At 41.2% G+C, this 24,800-nt stretch overlaps 1 protein-coding gene across 15 annotated transcripts in view; it reads right to left on the reverse strand.

Moving 5' to 3' along the window:
* The window catches only part of nrxn1a (neurexin 1a), a 1,388,176-nt gene that overhangs the window by 140,892 nt on the left and 1,222,484 nt on the right, over window positions 1-24,800 (reverse strand). For all 15 annotated transcript variants that reach the window (XM_055639808.1, XM_055639806.1, XM_055639818.1 and 12 more), the window contains one exon: window positions 3,492-3,663. In XM_055639808.1, coding sequence (XP_055495783.1) covers window positions 3,492-3,663 — 172 coding nt within the window. The remainder of the gene's footprint in view (window positions 1-3,491; window positions 3,664-24,800) is intronic.

A 24,800-nucleotide genomic window follows, 5' to 3' on the forward strand; every position in this document is an offset into this window, starting at 1 on the left:
ATTGTCATTGTCAGTGTACAGTACAGAGACAACGAAATGCATTTAGCATCTCCTTTGAAGAGCGACATAGCAAACGATTTTGAATTAAAAAAAAATAATAAGTGTCCGTGGGGGGGGGGTGATTGGCAGTCACCGAGGTACGTTGTTTAGTAGATTGACAGCGGCCGGAAAGAAGCTGTTCCTCGACCTGCTGGTTCGGCAACGGAGAGACCTGTAGCGCCTCCCGGATGGTAGGAGGGTAAACAGTCCATGGTTGGGGTGAGAGCAGTCCTTGGCGATGCTGAGCGCCCTCCGCAGACAGCGCTTGCTTTGGACAGACTCAATGGAGGGGAGCGTGGAACCGGTGATGCGTTGGGCAAGAATGCCACAGGAGATCCTTTTTCTCTCCTAGGCCATTAAACTGAACAGCCTCTCTCCCTTCTGTGGGATGGACAAACTCCCCTTCCCCTTCCCCATCCCCTCCCTAGCCCCCATCCCCAATCCTGAACTTTATACTCATTACTTTAATTTCATGTTTCATGAATCTCCTGTGGCATTCTGTGCTGCATCTTGTTGGAACCTGTCTGTTGCTGAAGGTGCTCCTCAGGTTGATCAGTGTGTCCATAGAGGAGATGAGCTGTATTGTCTAAGATGTGTTGTGTTTTATGACTGTTGGCCGACCAATTTCCCTCCTGGGATAAATAAAGTTCTATCGTATCATTTAGTGTAATAATATACAGGTCCACCACTGAATATCCAGTGGCCTGGCGCTTCCTTTAACCTGGACAAAATTAGGAGAGTGCACTTGGAATTCCCCCTGGATGTTCCCTCGAAATGTGGTATCTAGGCAGTTGAGCTCACTGGGATTTCAGTGGCCGATTGGCAGGTCACATTTGCCTCCTGCGTCTGGGGCTCTGGAACTCTGGCCCGGCCGGAGCGGGTAGATCCATCCCCATAACTACCTTGAGAGGCCAACTTTGTGGGCCAGTATCTCGGCCCTCCCGGCAGCCTAGGCAGCCCATCCTGGTACAGTTGGACTCCTCTTGGAGATCCATATCAGACGGCGGTGTTGGTGGGAGTGCCCGCCCTAACACATTTCTGCCAGATTCAGCAAATCTCAGGTTGGCGGGTATCAGCCCAATAGTCCTGCCCGGATAGCGATGCCCCAGCTCTATGGGCGGACACCAATCCGCCTCAGTGGAAACTCCAAGGGCATCTCAATAACACATGCCCAGGCTGCTTGAGTAAGAAATGCAAGTTATGCTGTAAAATGTATTTACATTTAATATTTGTTTGTTTTAAGTTTCTAATGGTCCATGATGCTTTAGAGACATGGGAGGTGTATAATAAGTGGATCAGATATGTATTATTGTATCATTATTACATGACCTCTGTCCATCTGGCTAAAGGGACAATATGGTCTGGAACTAAGGGGTGCCGGAAAATTAGCGATGGACCTGTAGCTCGCAATATAATCGACAGAGAGAGAAATATAACCAAATATTTCAGGTTCATTTATTATTTGCTTCTCTCTTCACAGATACACTAATAATATTCTAATTTCATTTCTGGCTTATCTGTAGACTGATAAGCACCAATTTAATCCTCAGAACAAACGTGCGAGAAGAAAGGTCCCAAGCTAAAATATTGCCTGTCTATTTCTCAGTACATATGCAACTTGGCTCGCTGAGTTCCTCCAGCAGTTTAGTTTAGCTAATTGCATGTTAGTGTTTGACTGGTCACTAAACAATGCACACGATTGCGCCAACATATTAATTATACATTATTGTTTATTCCCTAATATTTTCATCCAAGACGGTACCTTAATTTCAACATGCGTTCCAGTGGATTGCAAACTTTAAAAAAACACATTTTTTTCTTGAAATCAAATCAATAGTTTTAATTTTAGTCACAAAGATTAAGAAATTGTAAAATGTTGTTTTATTTCATTGGAGTGGAATGTGATTACAATGGCCAATTGGTTAAGTTACGGCGGTTTGACAATTCAACCTTGCTTGCCACGATAGCCCATTACCTGTGTCATGCTTGCACGTGCTAATTTATTTCCTGTGCCACAGTGATTTGCAGCAAGTTTCCAGGTGCATTTGTTGGGTATTTTCAGGTCAAAAAGTACTCTGATCTCTGGCAGAATAATTTAATGGGGGCCTCCTAGATTAGATATTGGTTTGGCTCTGAGATTCTGACTTTGGTAAGTTCAATTTAAACTAATTACCAACCTGTACTTCCTTGAGACCATCAACAACAGTTCCCATTACAGCTTCAGGTCTCCATCGTTTGCATTCCAGTTGTCAGGTTGTTATTTGATAGGTGGATGAACCAAGGTATTCACAATGTATAGAGAGGACAGTCTGGATATCTAGCATTTCAATTCGTGAAAAGGAATAATTTTAATTTTTGATTTGTTCTCTCTCCTGATATGACCCGTGCAACAATTGTGACATCCTGTGCTTTGCAAGTTTCTACATTTATACTCTCCAAATTGCTTTGGAAAATACAGTGCAAATTTGCTGTAATTCATTTTTTTTATACCATATCATCACACTCAAAGGACCAAGGAAGTTGTTGTTGCCTATTAAATCCAAGTGCATTTGGTCATATATGATACTTACTTCACACTTATCCAAAATAGAGACTTGTAAACAAAAAAATCTGTTTAAATGCTATCACAGCCTAAATGTGCATAAATTATATTAGCACATTATCTGAATAGCTACAGCATAGCGTGAAAAATGCTGCCCATTTTTTGGATTACATGCATTGGCAAATCAATACAGTATGACTGAAAGTTTCAGGTGCTAAAATAGTGAGGCACTTATAATGGAAAAGCACTAATAACCGTTTTGTCACACTCCAACAACATTTTAGTTATGAAGGTTTTTACATTCATGGTTTGTAAATTGCCCTTTGTTCTCAGTAAAATGTCAGCGTTTGAAGCCAAATCTTTTTTTACCAAATTAAGATGAAACAATTTATAATCTCATTAGCTTTCCTAAATCAAATAAAACAAAATGCTTCAGCCCTTCGTGTCAGATATGACTACTTGCTTCAATAAACTAATCATTCATTTTATGGAACAGATTATCATGAAAGACTGAAGTATGTTTCCATTTTTTTTCCTCATAGCTTTTGTCAAAACCCTTCAACTATTTAAATGTTGATTTAATGACATTGACTTTAACTATCATATCACTGTGCCATCTAATTCATTAATAGCTTTGATTCATTAAAATAATACTGAAAATTATATTTTATCTTCCATCATAAAAGGAATAATTTGCGCTTATTTCAGTCTTTTCCTGATGCCTTTCGTGCTCATCATCCGATCAAACGTGACGCTCAGATGTAGTAAGGCCGACATTTGGTTGATAAGAATCTGTTATGTATCACAAAGCATGGCAACCTTTCTTCGATAGATTTCGTGTAAACCTTTCTAAGATATAAGGGTATGTATTAAATACATATATATATTTGCATTGTTTTTGAACACATACCTGATGGGTAACGTTCAATGATCGGCCAGTTGTCCACCTGTAGTGTGGCATTACCACCGCTCCGTGTGAACCGAACGATATGGTATTTTCCATCATTTACGGTGCCACTTGTTTCTTCAATGGTGATGTCATCTGTTCCAACATTAAAAATAACCCGAATTTTTCCTTGTTCCTGTAAAGAAAAGAATAAGGATGATCATCCACATTGACACTTTCCGTGGTTAAACAAAATAAGGGCATCTGAAATCTTAATAAAACAAATGTAACTTAGAAAAAGAACAATATTTATTATGATCAGCATTGAAAAAAGTCAATTATGCACAGACTTAAGGGCCTGTCCCACTTGGACGACCTAATCCACGAGTTTAGAAGACCCTAGACGAGTTGAAAAAAATATCAAGGTCGTGTTGACTCGCCGAAGCAAAAGACCTCCTACGACTATGTCGACGACCCCCTTCGACCTCAATCTTCCACACCTAAGACCAACTACGACGAGTGGAAAATGATCACATGATAAGATGATGTCACGTTTGCATTTTTTTCTCGGGCCAGTTACCGACCTACGACTACCATCACGACCGACCTACGAGTAAAAAGCATCCATTTTTTCCATGCCAACCTTTTTTTTTTTACTCGTGGCCATTTTTTATCAGGCTGGAAAAAAACGCTGCGACCTACTTGAGGCCACGAGTACACGGAGACCACTCACGAGCATGAGGAAGAGGTACGAAGTCGTATGAGTATGACCTCGTGGCGACCATGTTGCGAGTATGAGTCAAGGGCAAACTCGGCAGAGGTCGCCAATTAGGTTGTGAAAGTGGGACAGGGGTTTACACAACACTGATCCTTAAATGAAATGGTGAGATATCAGCATATATTGAGCTATTCAAGCACACACACACACATTTATAAATAAAGGAAGCATGCTGCACTGCATTGGTAAATAACTTTGCTGATTTCAAAAAAGCAAAGAAAAAAAATATGTATTTCGGCTCTTTTCAACATTCGGAGGCTCAGAACAAAATGGGTTGATTAGTTCCTGCTCTTAGTGCACCAGCTGAACACAGATGAGCAAAACGCCAAGGCTGTTTAGCAAGGTCTCCTTTCCTGGTGAGATCATGTGCACTCCAATACCAGAGCAGAAACCTCCAGGCGCTATTTGCATTAGTGTCTTCAGTGTCACTCTTTGAAGAGTGTACATTCCAGCATAAAATAAAGTTCAAAGCACATTCTACGACTTCTATGTGAGTCTGGACATAAATATGAGCACATTGCACTACCGTGTTGTACCACTGTTATTATTTAAGGGATAGTTTGCAAAAGTCAAAGGTCCTAATTGGAGTCTTCAGTATGCACAACAGGCTACTTACTTACCTTCCCATGTCCATACTGTGCTGAAGCTAGAAAGGAGCGATTTATCCAAAACATAGGTACTGAGATAATCATTCACTGGCAACATTCCATCTTTGGGGAAATTGTTATAACAGTGGTTGGCCAGGTTAGATGGGTTGTGGATCGATGAAGAGGTAAAAATACCTCCAGTATCAAAATCTTCTGAAATGGAATGCCCTTTGTCAACCTCAGGTGTTCCAAGAATAATTTCATATTGAATGTCACAGAATATCAGTACTCCTCGTGAGGATTTAAACTAGAAAGAGTGGAGGGGTGTAACGAGAATAGTAGGTCAGAAATTGGAAGGAGTGATGGAAAGGTGGAGGTTTGGACCAGTAAATCGCAAAGGAAGGACAGGTAGGGAGAGGTGAAGGAATATGATGATCCTCATGAGTTGAGGTGTATTTATTTCACTGCAAGGAGTAGTGTGGAGAAAACAAATGATTTTAGAGCTGGATTAGTGCTTGGGACCATTATGTTGTGGGCCCGTCCTGCTGAGTTACTCCAGCATTTTGTGTCTCCCTTCGATTTAAATTAGCATCTGCAGTTCTTTCCAAAACATTGTGGATCATTGTGAAAATGTAATTGCAACATAGGTACAAAATGTTGGAGTATCTCAGCATCTCTGGAGAGAGAAAAAAAAAATAGGTGGCATTTCGGGTCAAGACCTTTCATCAGTCTGATCTTTGCATCTTCTCTAGCCATGTGAGGTCCCAGAGACTGGAGAGCAGCTAATGTTGTTCCAATATTTAGGAAGGGAAATTGAGAGAATCAAGGAAATTATAGGCCAGCGAGCCTCATGTCAGTGGTAGATAAACTAGCGAAGAGGATTCTTCGGGATAAGATTTACTTCCATGTAGACTAGAATGGGATAATTAGGGATAGTCAACATGTTTTATACATAGCAAGTCGTGTCTTACTAACATGATTGAATTTTTTGAGGTGTCAAAAGTGAACATTGAGGGCGAGGTGGTGGATGGTGTCTACATGGATTTTAGCAGGGCATTTGATAAAGTCCGTCATGGTAGGCTGACCCACTGGATTATGACTTGATCATGTGGATTCAGAACTTGCTTACTGAGAGAAGGCAGTGGCTTGTGATGGAAGGCCAATACTCATGCAATGTAATCATGCAGGTGTGCCTAAGTGACACTTCTTCATTTGTTGCATTGCAGGTCCATCCTCAAAGTGGATTTATATGACATCAGTCAATGAATTCCTGATGCAGTCACTGAATGGCTTGTTACAGTTATTCTCAATGGTCTGCAGCTCATCGTGACATTTCTTGAGAGGACATAACATGAACTTGTATCTTGCATCCACACTAATCTGAAGCAACAAACAACCTTGGTGGGTCGGGCAGCACGTTGGGGGGGAATGGAATGGTTGACATGGATGACCCATGTTGAAACCCTGAAAGGTGAAACCCTACATTATGAAGAGGGTTTGTCAATGTGTATTGTTCATTAGAATATAAATTTTGAAATGTCCATCTCCTGTCAGACCCTCTGAAATCCCCCCACAAAGGTGAAGGGATGGCGAAGGTGCATTGACAATTTTAGAATGGGGAATGTATCCCCATTGGGTAACATGTACTCCCACCATTCACCATGCAGGTTACACATTTAGCAAGGGTCATCCATATCAGGGATCACAATAAAACACTCATTAATGATATTTATAAACTCAGATCATAATTTGTTCTGGTGCATAAGTTAAAACAAAAAGTAATGACAATGCAAAATGCATTAAGAGAGGTGGAACAGTATGGTCTCAAAATCAAATCAGATACCAAGATTTCAATTTAAAATAAAAAGTTCTTCCCCAAGGTTCCCTTAGCTTCAGCAACCCGGTCGTGAAATGAAAGTTGGAACTGAATGTGGGTACTTTTATAGTACTACTTACGAGTCGGGGAGATTGGTAGAGAACTTAATGGCTAATCTATGAACCCTTCATTAAGTCCTCTGCCTGTTGTAGTTTCTATCTCCCTCATAGTCTCCAGAAAACATTTCCAAGGATGTTATCCCCCCCTGCTAGCCTGTCAATTTACTTGTTGACAAAAATGAAATGGGAACAAAAAATATATATAATCACCCCACCATTACATATGTGTCCAGGGTTTTTACAAGGCTCTCCCATCACTTTAACCACTGCTCTACTTTGCTCAATCCTGGCTGGGAGGGAGGGAGAGAGAAGGGAGAGAGAGAGAGAGAGAGAGAAAAGGGAGAGAGAGAGAGAGAGGAAAAAAAGGGGAGAGAGAAGGGGGAGAGAGGGAGAGATAAGAGAGAAGAGGAGAGAGAGAGAGAGGGGGAGAGAGATAGAAGGGAAGAGAGAGAAGGGAGAGAGAGAGAGAGAATGGAGAGAGAGAGTGAAGGGAGAGAGAGAGAGAGAGAGAGGGAGAGAGGGAGAGAGAGAGAGGGAAAGAGAGAGAGAGAGAGAGAGAGAGAGAGAGAGAGAGAGAGAGAGAGAGAGGAGAGAGAGAGAGAAGAGAGAGAGGGAGAGACAGAGAGAGAGAGAAGGGGAAAGAGAGAGAAGGGTGAGAGAGAGAGAGAGGGAAAGAGAGAGAAGGGGGGAGAGAGAGAAGGGGGAGAGAGAGAGGAGAGGAACGATGGCAGATAACCTGACCCAGAGAAGGGAACCCCCCACAGAGAAGGGCGAGACAGAGAAGGGCAAGACAGAGAAGGGAGAGAGAGAGAAGGGGGAGAGAGAGAAGGGGGAGAGAGAGAAGGGGGAGAGAGAGGAGGAGAGGAAGCCGTCCCATTCTGACCGCCGCCGAACCCCCCACCGCCGAACCCCCCACCGCACCATTGCACCCTTCTTCATGGCGGCCCAGTGATGACTCGGCTCTGACAATTCAAGGGAATTCCAGTGACAACACTAAGAGCAGCCCCGGGCCGCTACGCTCCCCGACTGTTGGAGCTAGCCAACGTGGAGGGAGAGTGAGGTGGTGTCAACTACGTGGGCTGAGCCTACGTAAATTGACGCTCGCTCTTCCTCCACTGGGCTCAAGACACGCCCCCTTGTGAGACAGATGTGATCGCTGCCTCCCCTGGAGCTTTTTCATTGCAGTTTTATGTGAGACCAGCGAGCACAAATTTAATATATTTATACGTGAAATAATTTACCTGGACTATGGAAGGTAAGGACACCCATTACATTGGTGACATACATAGAAATAGTAACAGGCACACGCTTATTGCCTGTGCTCCATGCAGTTTCTGAGGGGTTGCGCAATCAGAGGGGAGGCTCAGCTCGTCGCTGCCTCACCTCTCATCTCTCCTTGTGCGCAGCTCTGCTGCAAATACATTTGGCAATTTTGACTATAAAAATGTATTATTCATATAGAAATTACATTTATAACAGTGTGAAAAAATCTTTATATTTATTTTATTTTATTATTATTTTTCTTTACTTTTCTTAACAGCTATTTTCATTGGGAGTATGACAGGTGAGGCCCTGCCTCCCCTGCCTCCACTGACCGCACGTCCCTGTTCCACCCCCTCTATATCCGTCCCTCCTCCGCCCAAGTTGTTGTACTCATTTCACTGTCGTCCTGGTGAGTTTCATTGTCAGTAACATGTGTTCACCTACCCCACAGTTAACTAAAGCCTGTTTCCTTTATCATCGTTACTTTTTTGAATTTCTTTCATTCATTTTTTCCATGTCTCTCTATTTCACCTTCTATATCTCTCGTTTTCCTTTCCCCTGACACAGTCTGAAGAAGGGTCTTGATCTGAAGTGTCACCTATTCCTTTTCTTCAGGGATGCAGTCTGACCCGCTGAGTTACTCCAGGTTTTGTGTCTATCTTTGGTTCAAAACTGCTCTAATTAGATTCAGACTGTCAATTTAAAGACTTTGTGTACTAAAACATGAGATATCTGGCTCTTTCTGTTCTTTTAAGAAGATATTAAATGGCTTTAATTTAATTAATAAGCCACAACAATATTGTGATTAACGTGATTTCAAATGACCTCAAACAATTATCATACTAAAATGCACCATCAAAAATTCAGAAGGTCCAACAACACCATGTACGGCTTTGGAAATGGCAAACACCAGCACTTTCTGAGGAAATACTTGGGGCAGATTGTAAATATGTTGGAATGTTTTATTCTGATACATCATGGAAGATAAAACAATTGTAAAAAAAACAGGCTGATAATTAACGACAAATAGTTAAGCCTCTGGCTTTTGACTGTCAATGCTATCGCCACCTAGTGGTTTTGACAACAAGAGACACTCATCAAATAGCTACGTTATATGTCCGAAAGTGAAACAAAATAATTGAGCTCTAAATAGGTATACAGTAGATTTACTGAATGTTTTGGAGCTGGAGATAAATGACTCTATCTGCCATATCAAATAGACTCATTTATTTCCAGCTCCTACACATGAGAGTTAAGCAAATTCAGTTCAAGAAGATAATTTGTTTACTGCATTGCATTCATAAAAGAATGAATGGCATGGTTTTATACAAAATCATAAATTTCATCATAGATTTATAAATCTAATTCTCTAGCCTAATCTTGGCATATTTACATTTTTATTTTATATCATTCAGTTCCCTTGTAGAGAAATTTAAGATTGTGCAACTCGTAATTTACCATCCAAATCACAACACAATGATACCTTTAAGAGACCCACTTAAATAAACTGTCATCCCTTATACAATGTACATTTGTGTTTGTCACTGATTTGCCAACCCAGGGTGGATTAATTCCAGGAACATGTTAAAATACTTCCATGTGAAGAGGAATTAAACTTATAAGACCCTTAATGTTTTAGTGTTCCTTGGTTTGTATTATTTGGGATGTGGGGGGGGACTTTTTTTTCAATATCTTACCTCGACGGAGATGCGATTTTTTCCCTTTCGTATCTCCGTCGTGGAGTTGGCAGCCTTTCCTGGAGACCAACCCGCCGCTCCAAGCCGCGGGAGTCTGCGGTACTTTACCATGGCGGAGTTTTCGATCCCTTTGTTGGGGGTTGAAGCTCAAACCGCGGGGCCTGTGGACTTTAACATTGTGAAGCCGCAATTGTCAGCTGCGGGGGCTTTGATTGCCCCGACTGCGTATGTTTTGACTGCCCCGACCGCAGTAGAACAAAGAGGAAGAAGATTTAACTTTACTGCCTTCCATCACAGTGAGGAACGTGGAATCCATTGTTGTGGATGTTTATGTTAACTTTTATGTGGTTGTGTGTCTTGTTTAGTATAAGAAAAAGAGTATGCAGAGGCTTAAGGTAGCATACAATGATGCAATGAGGTTGCTACTTCGTGTCCCTAGGTGGCATAGTGCCAATCAATTGTTTGTGTCCACTAGGGTGCCAACCTGTGAGGCACTCTTAAGACAGCTGATGTTTAGTTTTATGTGTCGCCTGGACAAGTCAGAGAACCACATAATTGAAGCCTTAGTCAGCCCTCTGAAAAGCTGCTATAGATTCACTTCTAGGCTAAGATGGCATTGGTGCAATAGCTTATATATATTTTAGGCTAATATGCAATTTCTTAATGTATCTTTGTAATTCTTTGTACTGTTTGATGTGTATATGGACCTGTGTCTGAAATAAAGCTTTAATAATAATAATAATAATGTTAATAATTTTTCACTTAGTTTGGCTGTATGGTAACTCAAATTTCACTGTACCTTAATTGGTGCATGTGTCAATAAACTGACCCTGAACTTACAAAAGCTTCCAATGTGGTGAATGACCAACCATAGATAACCATCATCCTGACATTTTAAGGTGCTTGTCCCGCTTCCCCCAACATAACGAGTAGGAAGCAACAGAACTGAAAATGTATGCTTTGGTGATTCCAACATCTCCTGTCAGACTTATAATAGCAGACTGGATGATCCCTGCTGAGCTGAACTCAAAGAAGGGCTATTATTCAACTTGCTTGAACACAATTCTGTTCTTTGCTTAAACAGTGACCTTAGTTCTAGTATCTCTCACAAGAGGAAATATCATCCCTGCCGAATCATGCATTGTCTTTCCAATGACTGGATAGCAGGCAACAAAAAAGCTTTTCACTGTACCTCGGTACACGTGACAATAAAATAAACTAAACTTGTGTGTTCCATGTGTACAAATGTCCTGTGAATATTAATCCCCTCTCTTATGTTGTGGAATTTGTAATTCTTTACATGACCTCAAAAATGTTGTGCATTTTCCTGGAATGAATTCCTGATATTTCATGGGGATAATAAATAGTTTTTTTAATATCAGATACGAGAAGTAATTTTGATTATGATGGATAGTGTACACAATGCTTAATGTAGTTAGATACTGTAGTAAAGTTACATGCAGTATAATTCAAACCAATAAGGGGAAGATATTATTGAAGATCCTCAGACCTGCACTTTTCTGAATAAGAGATGTCTTTTTTTTCACAACATCTTGAATAAACAAATCGAGCTTTAGATTTGAAACTCAGCATTCAGATAGCACAACGCTTCCTCCTTGAGAAAATGTCAGCCTAATCAGTAAATAGTTATCCAATGTTAACAGACAAGAAATAAATGATGAGTCAATTTTAAGACATTAATTAGTTAAGTGCAAGAGCCAAAGATACAATAAGTATATTACTTTGACAGCAAAATGTGATCTCAGATGCAATTACAAGAAACCAAAATGTTTTTATTATTTGTAGGAGTGTAAAATATTATGAGTTTTTATGACATAGAGTCTGACTGGGAAACTCTGAACCAGATTTTACAGTCAATGGCAAAGTAAGAGTCCATATATACTGATATATGGCCACAATGATCAAACAAAATCTGAGAGCATGCTGACCGGCTTGGTTCAGCAATTTGAGCGCCCTGGAGAGGAAAAGACTACAAAAAGTAGTAAACACTGCCCAGTCCATCGTCGGCTCTGACCTCCCTTCCATCGAGGGGATTTATCGCAGTCGCTGCCTCAAAAAGGCTGGCAGTATCATCATAGACCCACACCATCCTGGCCACACACTCATCTCCCTGCTACCTTCAGGTAGAAGGTACAGGAGCCTGAAGACTGCAATAACCAGGTTCAGGAATAGCTACTTCCCCACAGCCATCAGGCTATTAAACCTGGCTCCGACAAAACTCTGATTATTAATAACCACTTTCTGTTATTTGCACTTTATCAATTTATTTATTCATGTGTATATATATTTATATCATGGTATATGGACACATTTATTTGTTTTGTAGTAAATGCCTACTATTTTCTGTGTGCTTAAGCAAAGCAAGAATTTCACTGTCCTATACAGGGACACATGACAATAAACTCACTTGAACTTGAAATCTAGAACACGTATTGTGCTGTTGCAAAATCAATTGCATTCAAATGCCAACAATAGAGGATTTCTAGCACACAGCACCCACCCATTATGTCCCTAGGTAGCCATGGCACCCAATTACGTTGAAGAATTCTCATAGTCAGCAAGCAGGAATAATAGCCCTTTTTCACGGGGCGACTTGACGCAAGATGTAGCCAGTGGAGTGGTCGTGGTCCCCGAGGACGGGTCGAAGCTGCAGCCCGGAGAAAAGCCGCCTCTTCGACCAGGTAGGGACCCTGAAAGGTAGTCCCCCCCCCCCCCCCCCCCCCCCCCCCCCCCCCCCCCCCCCCCATAAAAAAGTCTAGACCTCCAAACAAAACACTTAACTAACTAAAATAAAAAATAAAAAGATGAAGAGACAGGCAGCTGCTGGCTGGGCAGCCGTGCACAGGACAGCGCCCCCTACAAGCAGGATTTATAAAAAAGTCAAGCAGGATTTATAAAAAGGACATACTATTTCCTCAATATGTTAGAGAATACTTTGGAATTAACATGATAAATTATTAGAAAAGAGTGAATGTGGTATTGACTTTGTTTTATTATTCATACATTTGTCGTATTGCTTATTTTGCAATTTTTAATTATTGACTATTTTATTTTTTTCTTTCCTGTAAAGCACCTTGAATTGCTGTTTGCACGAATGGTGCTATACAAATAAACTTGCCTTGCCTTGCCTTGGTATATTTTTACTTTAAGAGGCATTCGATAAGGCCCTATCTGAAGTAGTTTCACAATTTTAGAACAAATGGGATTAACGTAATGTACTGATGCTGCTGAAAGCTAATGAATGCTGATAGCCTTCCTCCATTTCAAGACCTTAACTTATGAACCAATCTTATCTTTTTCTCACAAGTACCTTAAACCATTCAGAATTGTGGTCAGTTACTAATGTGTTCCCCCACTTGCACTTCCAGTTCCTGCGTAGTTTCACCACCAAAGATAAGGTTGAGTACTACTGCCCTTTCTCCAGTTGGGTTCCCCATGGTGCTGTTGGGCAGAGAGCTTTAAGATTTAGTTTTTAGAACCAATTGTTACAAAAGACTGGTGATATTTTTCAATATCAGTGGTGTGCTGGTAAGTTTATCATGGACATGCTGCCATTATCCTTTTCTGACAGTAGATGTCATGATTTGTGAAGTGCAATTCGGGTGGCTTCCGTCAGGTTGTTTGGTGTAAAGTGATAAAAGGTAAGGAGTGTGTAAGAAACAGAAATATTGGCATTTAAGATTTGAGGAAGGATTAGGATTAGAACTCATGTTTATCACTGCAGGATAAACTGCAGATGGAGCTGGGAAGAATGGAAGACTGAGATCATCATCAAAATGCAAATAATCACAAACTGTGAACAAAGTAACAATCTCCTTTACACAGGCAGAATTATTCACTGTTGTTAAAGACTACACGGGCGTCTTGTGTGGAAGAGAATATTTTGTCAACTTTTATTTGGAGTGAATGGTTGGGGATGGAGCAGGAGTTAGGAATTTGACATTTCAAGCTTACATATCATGAACAAATCATTTTCATAGCTTTGTTCTACATTGCACAACAAATAAAACATCACAAATGTCAGAACTCACTATTCATTGGAGGCTTGGGTCACACTTCCAAGGGTGACAGAGATTCATGATGGGGATGGATTTATTCCTTCAGAAATGACCCTAACAGTCCATTCAATGTTTAATGCTTAAAGTGACCAAAAGCAGTCAATTATATTACAAAATTAACTCTGATCTTGACCACTTCCCGTTTAGAAAAAACGCTGCGACTTACGGCTGTGATTATTAGCCATCTTACTCAGAGCCCCCCTGCGCTGCGCAAGACAAGAGGATTTTTCCCATCGATGAAGAATAAGAGTTATTAGCGTTTTAAAAATGTTGAGATCTCTCTCCTGAAGGCCACGCCCCTTCCGGAGGGACTATAAAACCCAGAAGTGTTGAGTGCCTCAGTCAGTCTCTGCAAGAAGGGGGAGTGAGAGGGTCATGTCTCTCAGTCTGAGCTGTGAATAACACTGAACACATGTCTACCAAACTGTGAGTGTTTTACTGACCTGTCATTGCCCTTAATGTGGTTTGAAAATATAGTTTGGAAATGCTAAAGCTGTGTTGCCCTTTGGTTTGGAAATGCTAAAGCTGTGTTGCCTAATTAAAGTTGCCTTGCCTAATTAATGTTGCCTTGCCCAATTAAAGCTGCCTTGCTCAATTAAAGTTGCCTTGCCTTCTACAAAGTCCAATCTTGACCACTTCCTGTTCGCGCTTTATATTGATTTTAGAAAAAGAGCTACCACGTACGGCTGTGATTGTTGGCCATCTTACTCAGAGTCCCCCGCTCATCAGGTGCGGTGGATTTTTCCCATCGATGAAAAATAAAAGAGTTATTAGTGTTTAAAAAATGTTCAGATTCTCTCTCCTGTCAATCATGTCATGAAGGTCACATCCCTTCTTGTGGGATGGGGGGAGGGACGATAAAACCCAGAAGTGTGGGTGCGGCTCAGTCTCTGCAAGGGAGGAGGGAGAGGTCATGACTCGCTGTCGTGCACTCTGCTTGAAATGGTATGAAACTGCACTTGAATTTGCTGGCCTTGCACCCTGTTTGAAATGGAATTTCAAGGAATAGCCATGTCAACTGCCAGCCCACAAGCCGTGAGTATGTGAGCTGCCAGCACAACAAGCTTGAGTGACTGAGCCGTCAGTTCAAGAATCTATTTGGCCCACAATGTCCATACCTGCCCGCTGGAAACCAGTACCTTCAGCCCATAACTCCCATACTAGCGCTCCAGAAAGCCCCGCAATATTGGAATTGGTGGAGAGGTGGAATATTGCGTTGGGGGACCAGCCCTCCCGTGTGATGCTGGGACCCAACGGGTCCCAATTAGTCTAGTTTAGTTTTATAATTGTGATAAATATCAGAAATTAGTTGCACCTCCTCTGATCTCAACTCACAGAGGTTCATATGCACCTCCTCTAACCTCACCTAACAGAAATTTATATGCACCTCCATTAACTGCATCCACTGCATTTGGTGCATGTCTTCCTTCATATCCCTGAGACCAAGTATAGCCAAGACGACCATTTCATCCATTGCATGTGCTCAGTTCATCAAAGCCTGCTGGATCTCCAGATTGCTCACCATTGCTAATATCAACCTCTTGGTCATGAACCATCTTCATTGCCAGAATGAGGCCACATGCAAACTGGAGGAATAGCACCTCAGATTTTCCATGGGTAGCATACAACCCAAATGGTATCAATATTGTATTCACCAATTTTAAGTAACAAACCAACAACACCTGCCCCCACTCTTCCCTGTGCCCCACCTGGATGCGCACCCATTTCTCTCACTATCCTTGCCCCGCACTTTCCCCTGCCCCCATCCCCTTCCTCCGATATTCAACCCTCTGGATTCACATTTTGCGCATCTCTCCTAGTCTCACAATCTTTAGTCTTCTTCCCCTTTCTTGTCCACCCAAGTGTCAATCTAACCCCCCCATCCCTCACCTGTATCCACTTATTAATTGTCTGATATTGGCCTGCCCCCACCTCTCTTACAGCTTTCTCCACCCTACTACAATCAGTCTAAAGAAGGGTCCCGAAGCAAAACGTTGCCTGTTCATGTTCACTGGGTTGTTGCGTGACCTACAGAGTTCCTCCAGAACGTTCTGTCTTTCTTGTAAACCAGCATCTTCTTGTTTTGAAACTAGTTATGTCAGACTGTAAGATCAGGAAGTGTTCATTTTTTATGATGCCACTTTACTCCAATTTTGATGTATTATATGACTTCACCCTGAACTAGATGGGAAATCTAGCTAGATGAGAAATCTAGCTACCAAGAATCGAGTGTCTCAGTTTTTGTAGAGATTTATACAATAGATATCTGTGAAATCATTTATGTTCACAAGTGTTTGATGGTGGGAAAATGTGGAAAACCGAGGTGAGCTTTCCCAGAAAGGGGAAGGTGTGGAGACTAGGAAAGGAAAGATGGTTAGGGCATGAAAATTGCCTCACTGGACATGGTACAAATATTGAGAAATCAGATAAGCAATTGAGATAATCACCCCTAATGTCCTGCTGAGGTCCATGCAAATGGATATTACGCCCCACCCTGTGATAATTCCGTCTGCAAGAGGTTCCTGGCAGATCTAATTGCAAAATACCTGAAAGACTTGCTTAAAAGATTAGTTTTAAGACGCACCGATGCATAGATACTTATTAATTTCACCACCAAATGAAATTCTTATTAGAATATCAGTATATCAACATAATTAAGAACAATATATGTAAATTCATTCAAGGTTACAGCGCAGAAGCAGATTATCCATCCCAGCAAATCTCATCCATATTAGCATTAAGTTTTCAGTTTCCTTTAATTCTTCACGTAATTATGTTTTTCCTTCATGTTCCACTACATGTCAACCATTAGACGTCACCTTGCAACACCTCAACATTTTGAATACCTCTATCATCCATTTCAACCTTATAAATCCTGATAATATTAATATAATTTCTCAAGCATCTCTTTATCTTATCCCCTTTTCTCTCAAAGCAAGCTGGTGCAATGATGCTATACCATATCTATTGTTTTATGCCCAATAATGAGATTCCAGAAACTGTATAATACGTCAACCATTACAAAAACAGATCTTGCTCACATTTCAAAATGCCTCCATAATTTTGTATCATATGACTCTGGATACAAGACCTCTTCTTGAACTGTCAGCCTTTGATGCCCTGAATAACAATTTTTTTTCTGCCATGCAACATTTACTAAAATTAATAAACATTTTAGGCTTATTAAGTAAAGTGACCAACCAGCTATATCAATTGTAAATGATGATACGTTTTGAGGAATAGATGACAAGGCTATCCACTTTGGTGGCAAAAACAGGAAAGTAGACTATTATCTGAATGGAGGCAGATTAGGAAAAGGGGAGATGCAACGAGACCTGGGTGTCATGGTACACCAGTCATTGAAAGTAGGCATGCAGGTGCAGCAGGCAGTGAAGAAAACAAATGGTATGTTAGCATTCATAGCAAAAGGATTTGAGTATAAGAGCAGGGAGGTTCTACTGCAGTTGTACAGGGTCTTGGTGAGTCCACACTTGGAGTATTGCATACAGTTTTGGTCTCCTAATCTGAGGAAAGACATTCTTGCCATAGAGGGAGTACAGAGAAGGTTCACCAGACTGATCCCTGGGATGGCAGGACTTTCATATGAAGAAAGACTGGATAGACTCGGCTTGTACTCGCTAGAATTTAGAAGATTGAGGGGGGATCTTATGGAAACATACAAAATTCTTAAGGGGTTGGACAGGCTAGATGCAGGAAGATTGTCCCCAATGTTGGGGAAGTCCAGAACAAGGGGTCACAGTTAAACATTTTTCACACAGAGTGGTGAATCAGTGGAATTCTCTGCCACAGAAGGTAGTTGAGGCCAGTTTGTTGGCTATATTTAAGAGGGAGTTAGATGTGGCCCTTGTGGCTAAAGGGATCAGGGGGTATGGAGAGAAAGCAGGTACAGGATACTGAGTTGGATGATCAGCCATGATCATATTGAATGGCCGAATTGTTCGAAGGGCCAAATGGTCCAAAGGGCCGAATGGTCTACTCCTGCACCTATTTTCTATGTTTCTATGTTTCATCCTCCAGAATTCTGGCATCTCACCTATGTCTTATGATGATTCATCTCAGTCAGGGTTCCTGCAATTACTTCTCTACGTTTCACAGTGTCCTGGGATATATCTGACCAGCTGCAGGAGATTTATCAATCTTTATATGCTTTGGATGTATAGCCTCAACCATAATTCAAACTGTTCTCAATTCGATTAACTGCTCCAAGTTCACAATCTTCATGACTTCGTCCAAGGTAAAAACAGAGGAGAAATACTCATGGAGGACCTTGCCCATCTTTCGCGGCTCTGCACAGAGATAACTTCTTTGGTTTCTGAGGAGTCCTATTCCCTCTCTAGTTATTGTCTTTCCTTTTATCACATATAAAATCTCCTTCACATTATCTGCCAGATTTGTCTACTGCCCAGATTTGTCCTGCTGATTTCCTTCTTAAGTATGCTCCTCCCTGCCGTAATCTCCTCCAGCGATAGACAATAGGTGCAGGAGTAGGTCATTTGGCCCTTCAAGACAGCATCGCCATTCACTGTGATCATGGCTGATCATCAACAATCAGTACCCTGTTCCTGCCTTCTCCCCATATCCCTTGACACCGCTGTCTTTAAGATCTCTATCTGTTTCTCTCTTGAAAGTATCCAGAGAATCAGCCTCCACTTCCTTCTAGGGCAGAGAATTCCACGGATTCACAACTCTCTGGGTGAAAATGTTTTTCCTCATCTCCGTTCTAAGTGGCCTACCACTTAATTCTTAAACAGTGATCCCTGGTTCTGGACCCACCCCCAACAACAGGAACATGCTTCCTGCCTCTATCATGTCCAATCCCTCAATAATCATGTATGTTTAAATAAGATCCACTCTAATTCTTGTAAATTCCAGTGTATACAAGCCCAGTCGCTCCATTCTTTCAGCATATGACAGTCCCGCCATCCCGTGAATTAACCTCGTGAATCTACGCTGCACTCCCTCAATAGCAAGAATGTCCTTCCGCAAATTTAAAGACCAAAACTGCACACAATACTCCAGGTGTGGTCTAACCAGCGCCCTGTACAACTACAGAAGGACCTCTTTGCTCCAATACTCAACTTCTCTTGTTATGAAGGCCAACATGCCATTAGCTTTTTTCACTGCCTGCTGTACCTGACTGATGTACAAGGACACTCACATCTCATTGTACTTCCCTTTTTCCTAACTTGACACCATTCAGATAGTAATCTGCCTTCCTGTTCTTGCCACCAAAGTGGATAACCTCACATTTACCCACATTAAACTACATCTGCCATGCATCTGCCCACTCACCCAACCTGTCCAAGCCACCCTGCATCCTCATAGCATCCTCCTCACAGTTCACATTGTCATACAGCTTTGTGTCATCTGCAAATGTGCTAATGTTACTTTTAATCCCTTCATCTAAATCATTTTAGATACACTTGATCCTGGCTGCCAATACCAGACCTATGCCGCCTATTGTTTCCCTGACCAGAGCCTCAATTTCTCTCATTATCCAGGGTTCTTTATTCCCATCAGCTTTGCCCTTCACTCTAACAGGAACATGCATGACCTGAACTATTGTCATCACACTTTTAAATGCTTCCCACTTTCCAGATATCCCTTTGCCAGTAAAATAACATGCCACAATCAATTTGAGTAAGATCCCGCCCAATATCATCAAAATTCGCCTTGCCTCAATTCAGAATTTTAACTTGTGGGCCTGCCCTGTCTTTATCCATCACTATTTTAAAATTAAGAACTGTGGTGATTGGTCTCAAAAGGTTAACTCACTGACACTTCACTTACTTTCCCTGCCCAATTTTCTAAGATTAGAACAAGCTTTGCCTCTTCCTTGTAGAGCTTTCTACATATTGCCTGAACAAACTTTCCTGAACACATTTGACAAATTCTAGCTGTCTCAGCCCTTGGCACTATGACAGTCCCAGTCCATAATCCCCTCCTATGATTATCCCATTAGTTTTGCAGCTGCCTGCAATCTCCCGGCATATTTTCTCATCTAATTCCCATTGAGTATTTGGGGGCCTATAGTATAATCCCAACAATGTGATAATCCCCATTTTTTTTCTCTGCTCCACCATATAGCTTCACTGGACAAACCATCAGTGATATCATCTTGGAACTTTGCCATGATGTTCTCCTTGATCAATAAAGCAACTCTCCTTCTCTTTTACCTTCTATCTCACCTGTAGCACCTTTACCATTGAACATTAAGTTGCCTATCCTGTCCCTCTCTTGGTCAGGTTTTCGTAATGGTCACAACATACCAATCGCATGGTACCTATCCATACCCTGAGTTCTTCCACCTCACCCATCTGGCTCCTCACATTAAAATAAATGCAATTTAATCCAAGAGTCCTTCCTCGCTCCCTGCAATGCTCCTGCCTTTCCTGTCTACTGAACTTGTTTCTATACCTTTCATATCAACTAACAGCCTCTCACCTGCCTTAGTCCTGCATTGGATCCTGTCCCTCTCTCAATCTAGTTTAACCTATCCTGAGTACCACTAGCAAACCTGCCTGCCAGGATATTAGTTCCCCTCCAGTTCAGGTGGTATGGCATAGTACTTTATTTGTCGTATGTACTGTACAGTGAAATTCATTTTTGTATACAGTTCAGTACAAGTATCACAATACATAAGCACTTAGATACATATTTGATAAGCATCTCAGATACAGTTCAAATGTAGTACACTAATAGAGTATATAGTGTTGCCAGTTTGGCGCCATTTTCCAGTCCCAGTTGTTGTAAGTGCAGGGATTGGCAATCCGTCAACTCCTGTACAGGTTTCCTCTGCCCTTGAAGCGATCTTAGTGGTCCTAAAATCTGAATCCATCCCCCCTGCACCAACTCATCAGCCATGTCCTATCTTCCTGCTCCCACCCTCACTAGCATGTGGCATCGAGTGTAATCTGCAAATCATTACCCTGGAGGTTCTGCTTTTTAACCTTTTTGTCTAACATCCTTTATTCACTCTGCAGGCCCTCATCCTTTTTCCTACCTATGGCATTTGTGCCAACAAGCACACACCCTCTCCCCTGAGAACGTTGTGCAGCCACTCAGAGACATCCTGGGCCCTGGTACCAGGAAGGCAGCTCACCATCCGGGAGTCTAATTTGCTGTCCACAGAATCTCCAGTCTGCCCCTTTAACTAACAAGTCTCCAACTAAGACTCTGGATGACATTATTGCTGCCATCATGTTTCAATGCCATAGACCACACTGCTGCTGCTGCTCATCCCCGAGTTGTCAGTCCCCTCAACATTGCTCAAAAGTGTACACCTGTTTTGAGGTGTGAGATGTATTTTCAATGAAGTATCAGCGCACAAATGCACCCAGAACTCAATTAACCTAATAATAATGCAGAGAAATGAAAAATCCTGAATTTATATTGCACAATCTGATCCTGCTTTTTTTGTTTGTTTGGAGCCTCAACGCAGTTTATTTACTAAATCAATCCAATAAACCTTTACACCTATGATTTGATGAATGATGTATTTCACCTCCACATGAGGCAATTTGTTAAGTCAATAGTCTCTGAAGTTTGGCTGACTTGACAAAATTAGCCAAGAACCATCCTACAACACAACAGTTATTGAAGACAGCATGTTGTAAAATGCACAGCAACAGAATTTTGTGGTATCTGATTATCCACTCAGCATTGTTATTGCTAAAGTGGGAAATGTAGTTTGCTTTGAAATTATGCAGTCCAGTATATCTTCGATATGCAGTTCAAATTTCAGTCCCTTTTTAAATGCAGGGTAAGTGAAAAATAAAATTTTAAAGGTACCAGAAATGATAGATTGATGGAGAAAAATAAAAAGTTGAGGAATTATCTGATTAATTTTGAGGATCATATTAATTAATCTATGAATATTTTTTATTTTAATAATTGCATTTCTACTTTGTTTATTGCAAGGTAGCTCAGTACAAAGGGAAAAAAGTTGAACATTTGTTGTTTCGCTATAATTTTATTCTCACATAATGAATCTTCCTCAATCACCGGCCAAAATTGTCAAACTTCATAAAGCTGGTTAAATATCTTCATAATTTGTCTTCTAAATAAATCAAGATTCACTTACACCACCTCCAACCTCATCTACTCCATTTGGTACTCCCAATGTAGCCCCATCTACATCGCTGGGACACACTAGATGGCTCAATTTAAGTTTACCTGCGTTTTGCCCACAACAACCATCGTCAGCTCCCAGTTCTGTGCCATTTGTCTGTCTTTAGCCTTTTCCACTGCTGCAATCAGGCCCAAAGAAAACTATAAGAGCAACACCTCATATTCCATCTGGGTAGTGTATAGACTGAGTAGTCTGAATTTTAGATCTCCTGTGTCCCCCTCTCTTTTTCCTTATGATCCACCCATTTTTGTTTCCTTTCCCACATCTCCCACCCTTGCCATCCATTCTCCACTTTTGGTCCCCTGCTAATCCTGCTTCCATCTACCAACTACACACACACATTGCATCCGCCAGATTGTCTCCCCCATAGTTTAATCTACCCATGTCTTCCTTGATGGCTTTTTATTATAGGCTTCCTTACTCATCAGATTCCAATAGTTGTAGCCTTTGTTTTCCCACTCATCACCCTCCAGCCTGTCTCCACTTTTTATCCCCCACCCCCTAAACCTAGCTCTGTCCACCCCCTATTGATGTACACCTTCATGGCCACTATTAACCACAGAACATCCCGAGTTGGACTGAGTAGCATCATTTCTTTATTATTATTGGATTAATATGCCTAACACCATAGCAGGACAAGGAACATCTGAAGGACTCTTCCTTTTAAGATGACCTTCCACAACTTTCTTGGGGAAACAAGCATTGTCAACATGCAACAAAAAGATTAAAGAAGAGTGAAAAAAAATGTACTAGAAATTATTACGTGATTTACAAATGCCAATCATGAGGAAATCTCTGTGATGCCCATCGAGCTATCTAGAGTTGTTTGTACAATTCAACCTTTTGATGTGCAAATCAAGTATCGAAAAAACCCCAAAAAAACAAAAGATGAGCTGTTTATCTACCACGCATCTTGAAAGTAAAACTCAGTAAAGTATACTTTTATCTGACTCTTCCACAAAGAACTTGGGCTTCATTTCAAAGACAATTGAATTGGGCCAAACAGGGAAGAAAAAGAAGAGAATAAGAGGAAAAAGAAGGACAAATGAAATGAGGAGAAAAAGGAGGGATAATAGGGGAAAAGCGTGAAAAATGAGGAGGGTAGTCTGAAAGGAAAGAGTAGGAAGAGCCAATTGGATGGAAAGTTGGACTGGTGAAATATAGAAAATAGGTGCAGGAGTAGGCCATTCGGCCCTTCGAGCCAGCACCCGCATTCAATATGATCATGGCTGAACAACCATAATCAGTACCTCGTTCCTGCTTTCGCCCCATATCCCTTGATTCTGTTAGCACTAACAGTTATATCTAACTCTCTCTTGAAAACATCCAATGAATTGGCCTCCACTGTCTTCTGTGGCAGAGAAGTACACAGATTCACAACTCAATGGAAATTACACACAATACTCCAGGTGTGGTCCCACCAGGGCACTGTACAACTTCAGTGAGATTTCCTTGCTCCTATACTCAAATTCTTTGGTCTGAAGGCCAACATGCTATTTGATTTCTTTACTGACTGCTGTACCTGCATGCTTACATTCAGTGACTGATGTCCAAGGACTCGTGGCACCCACCCTTTTCCTAATCCGACACCATTCAGACTGAAGAAGATCTTGACCCCAAACGTCACCCATTCCTTCTCTCCACAGATGCTGCCTGTCCCGCTGAGTTACTCCAGCATTTTGTGTCTACCATTCAGATAATAATCTGCCTTCTTGTTCTTGTCACAAAGTGGATAACCTCACATTTATCTACATTGTACTCCATCTGCCATGCATCTGCTCACTCGACCGACCTATCCAAGTCACCTTGCAGCCTCATAGCATCCTCCTCGCAGCTCATACTGCCACCCAGTTTTGTGTCATCCGCTAACTTGGAGATGTTACATTTAAAAGGTAAGGAGAATGAATGAAGTAATTGAGCAATAATTTGGGAAAGGGGAAACATTAGGGAGTGGGATAGGGCAGGTTTTCATCTGAGCAAGGTGCACAAAACTATGTCTACTCAGTGACTGGAGAATGGGTGCATAGTGCAGAACTGCAGTCTATTGACATCACATAGAGATTGCAGAAAGGGATGAGGGGAAAAAAGGATGAAAGGCAATGTATGATTTCAATGAGAAGGGCATATTTCATTTTTTAAAACATGGTAGTTAGGATTGGAGAACCAGTTGAAAATGGAGAAACCCAAAATTAAGCTGAGCTTGAATGAGTCTAACTCGTAGGTCCCACATTTTCCCAGCAAGGGTTGAGAAGGCTTTCTTTTTCCCTAGGCACAAAAAAACACAAAAACATTCTTCCCACCATATCTGATTTTTCTTGGTAATGAGGATGCCAATTTTAACTAAAATTTTATTTTATTCTCCCACCATTGCATAGTTTGATAGCTGGGGGACAGAATGGGATGGTTTTGATGGAGAATAAATATAGGCTCAGGTTCCCCAACCAACATCTACCAATATTGCTGAGTAAATGGAGGAAAGAGTTTTGACTCCATTAATCTTATGGTGTTGCATGACTCTTGGGAGTTAATGGGCATTAGAACTTAGCAAAGGAAGGTCTGTGAGAACAATGTTCACTTGCCCACTCCACATCACATATATAACATGTCCATCCAGTATTGAATTACTTCTCTATTTTTCTTTCCTCCCTAAAGACACATGCTTAGATTTAACATAGTAATTGGCCATTTGCAGTCTGATTATAGTTATCTTGTACTACAAATAAACATTGGCAATTATACATTAACAAAACCTTCTGATCATCCTCATTGCATCCTCTGCATTTTAATATATTACAGATTATATACAATTATCAATAATGCAATTGTGTTTCACTACATTTAA

Source organism: Leucoraja erinacea, chromosome 8, assembly GCF_028641065.1.
Source record: "Leucoraja erinacea ecotype New England chromosome 8, Leri_hhj_1, whole genome shotgun sequence".
Classification (NCBI taxonomy): Eukaryota; Metazoa; Chordata; class Chondrichthyes; order Rajiformes; family Rajidae; genus Leucoraja; species Leucoraja erinaceus.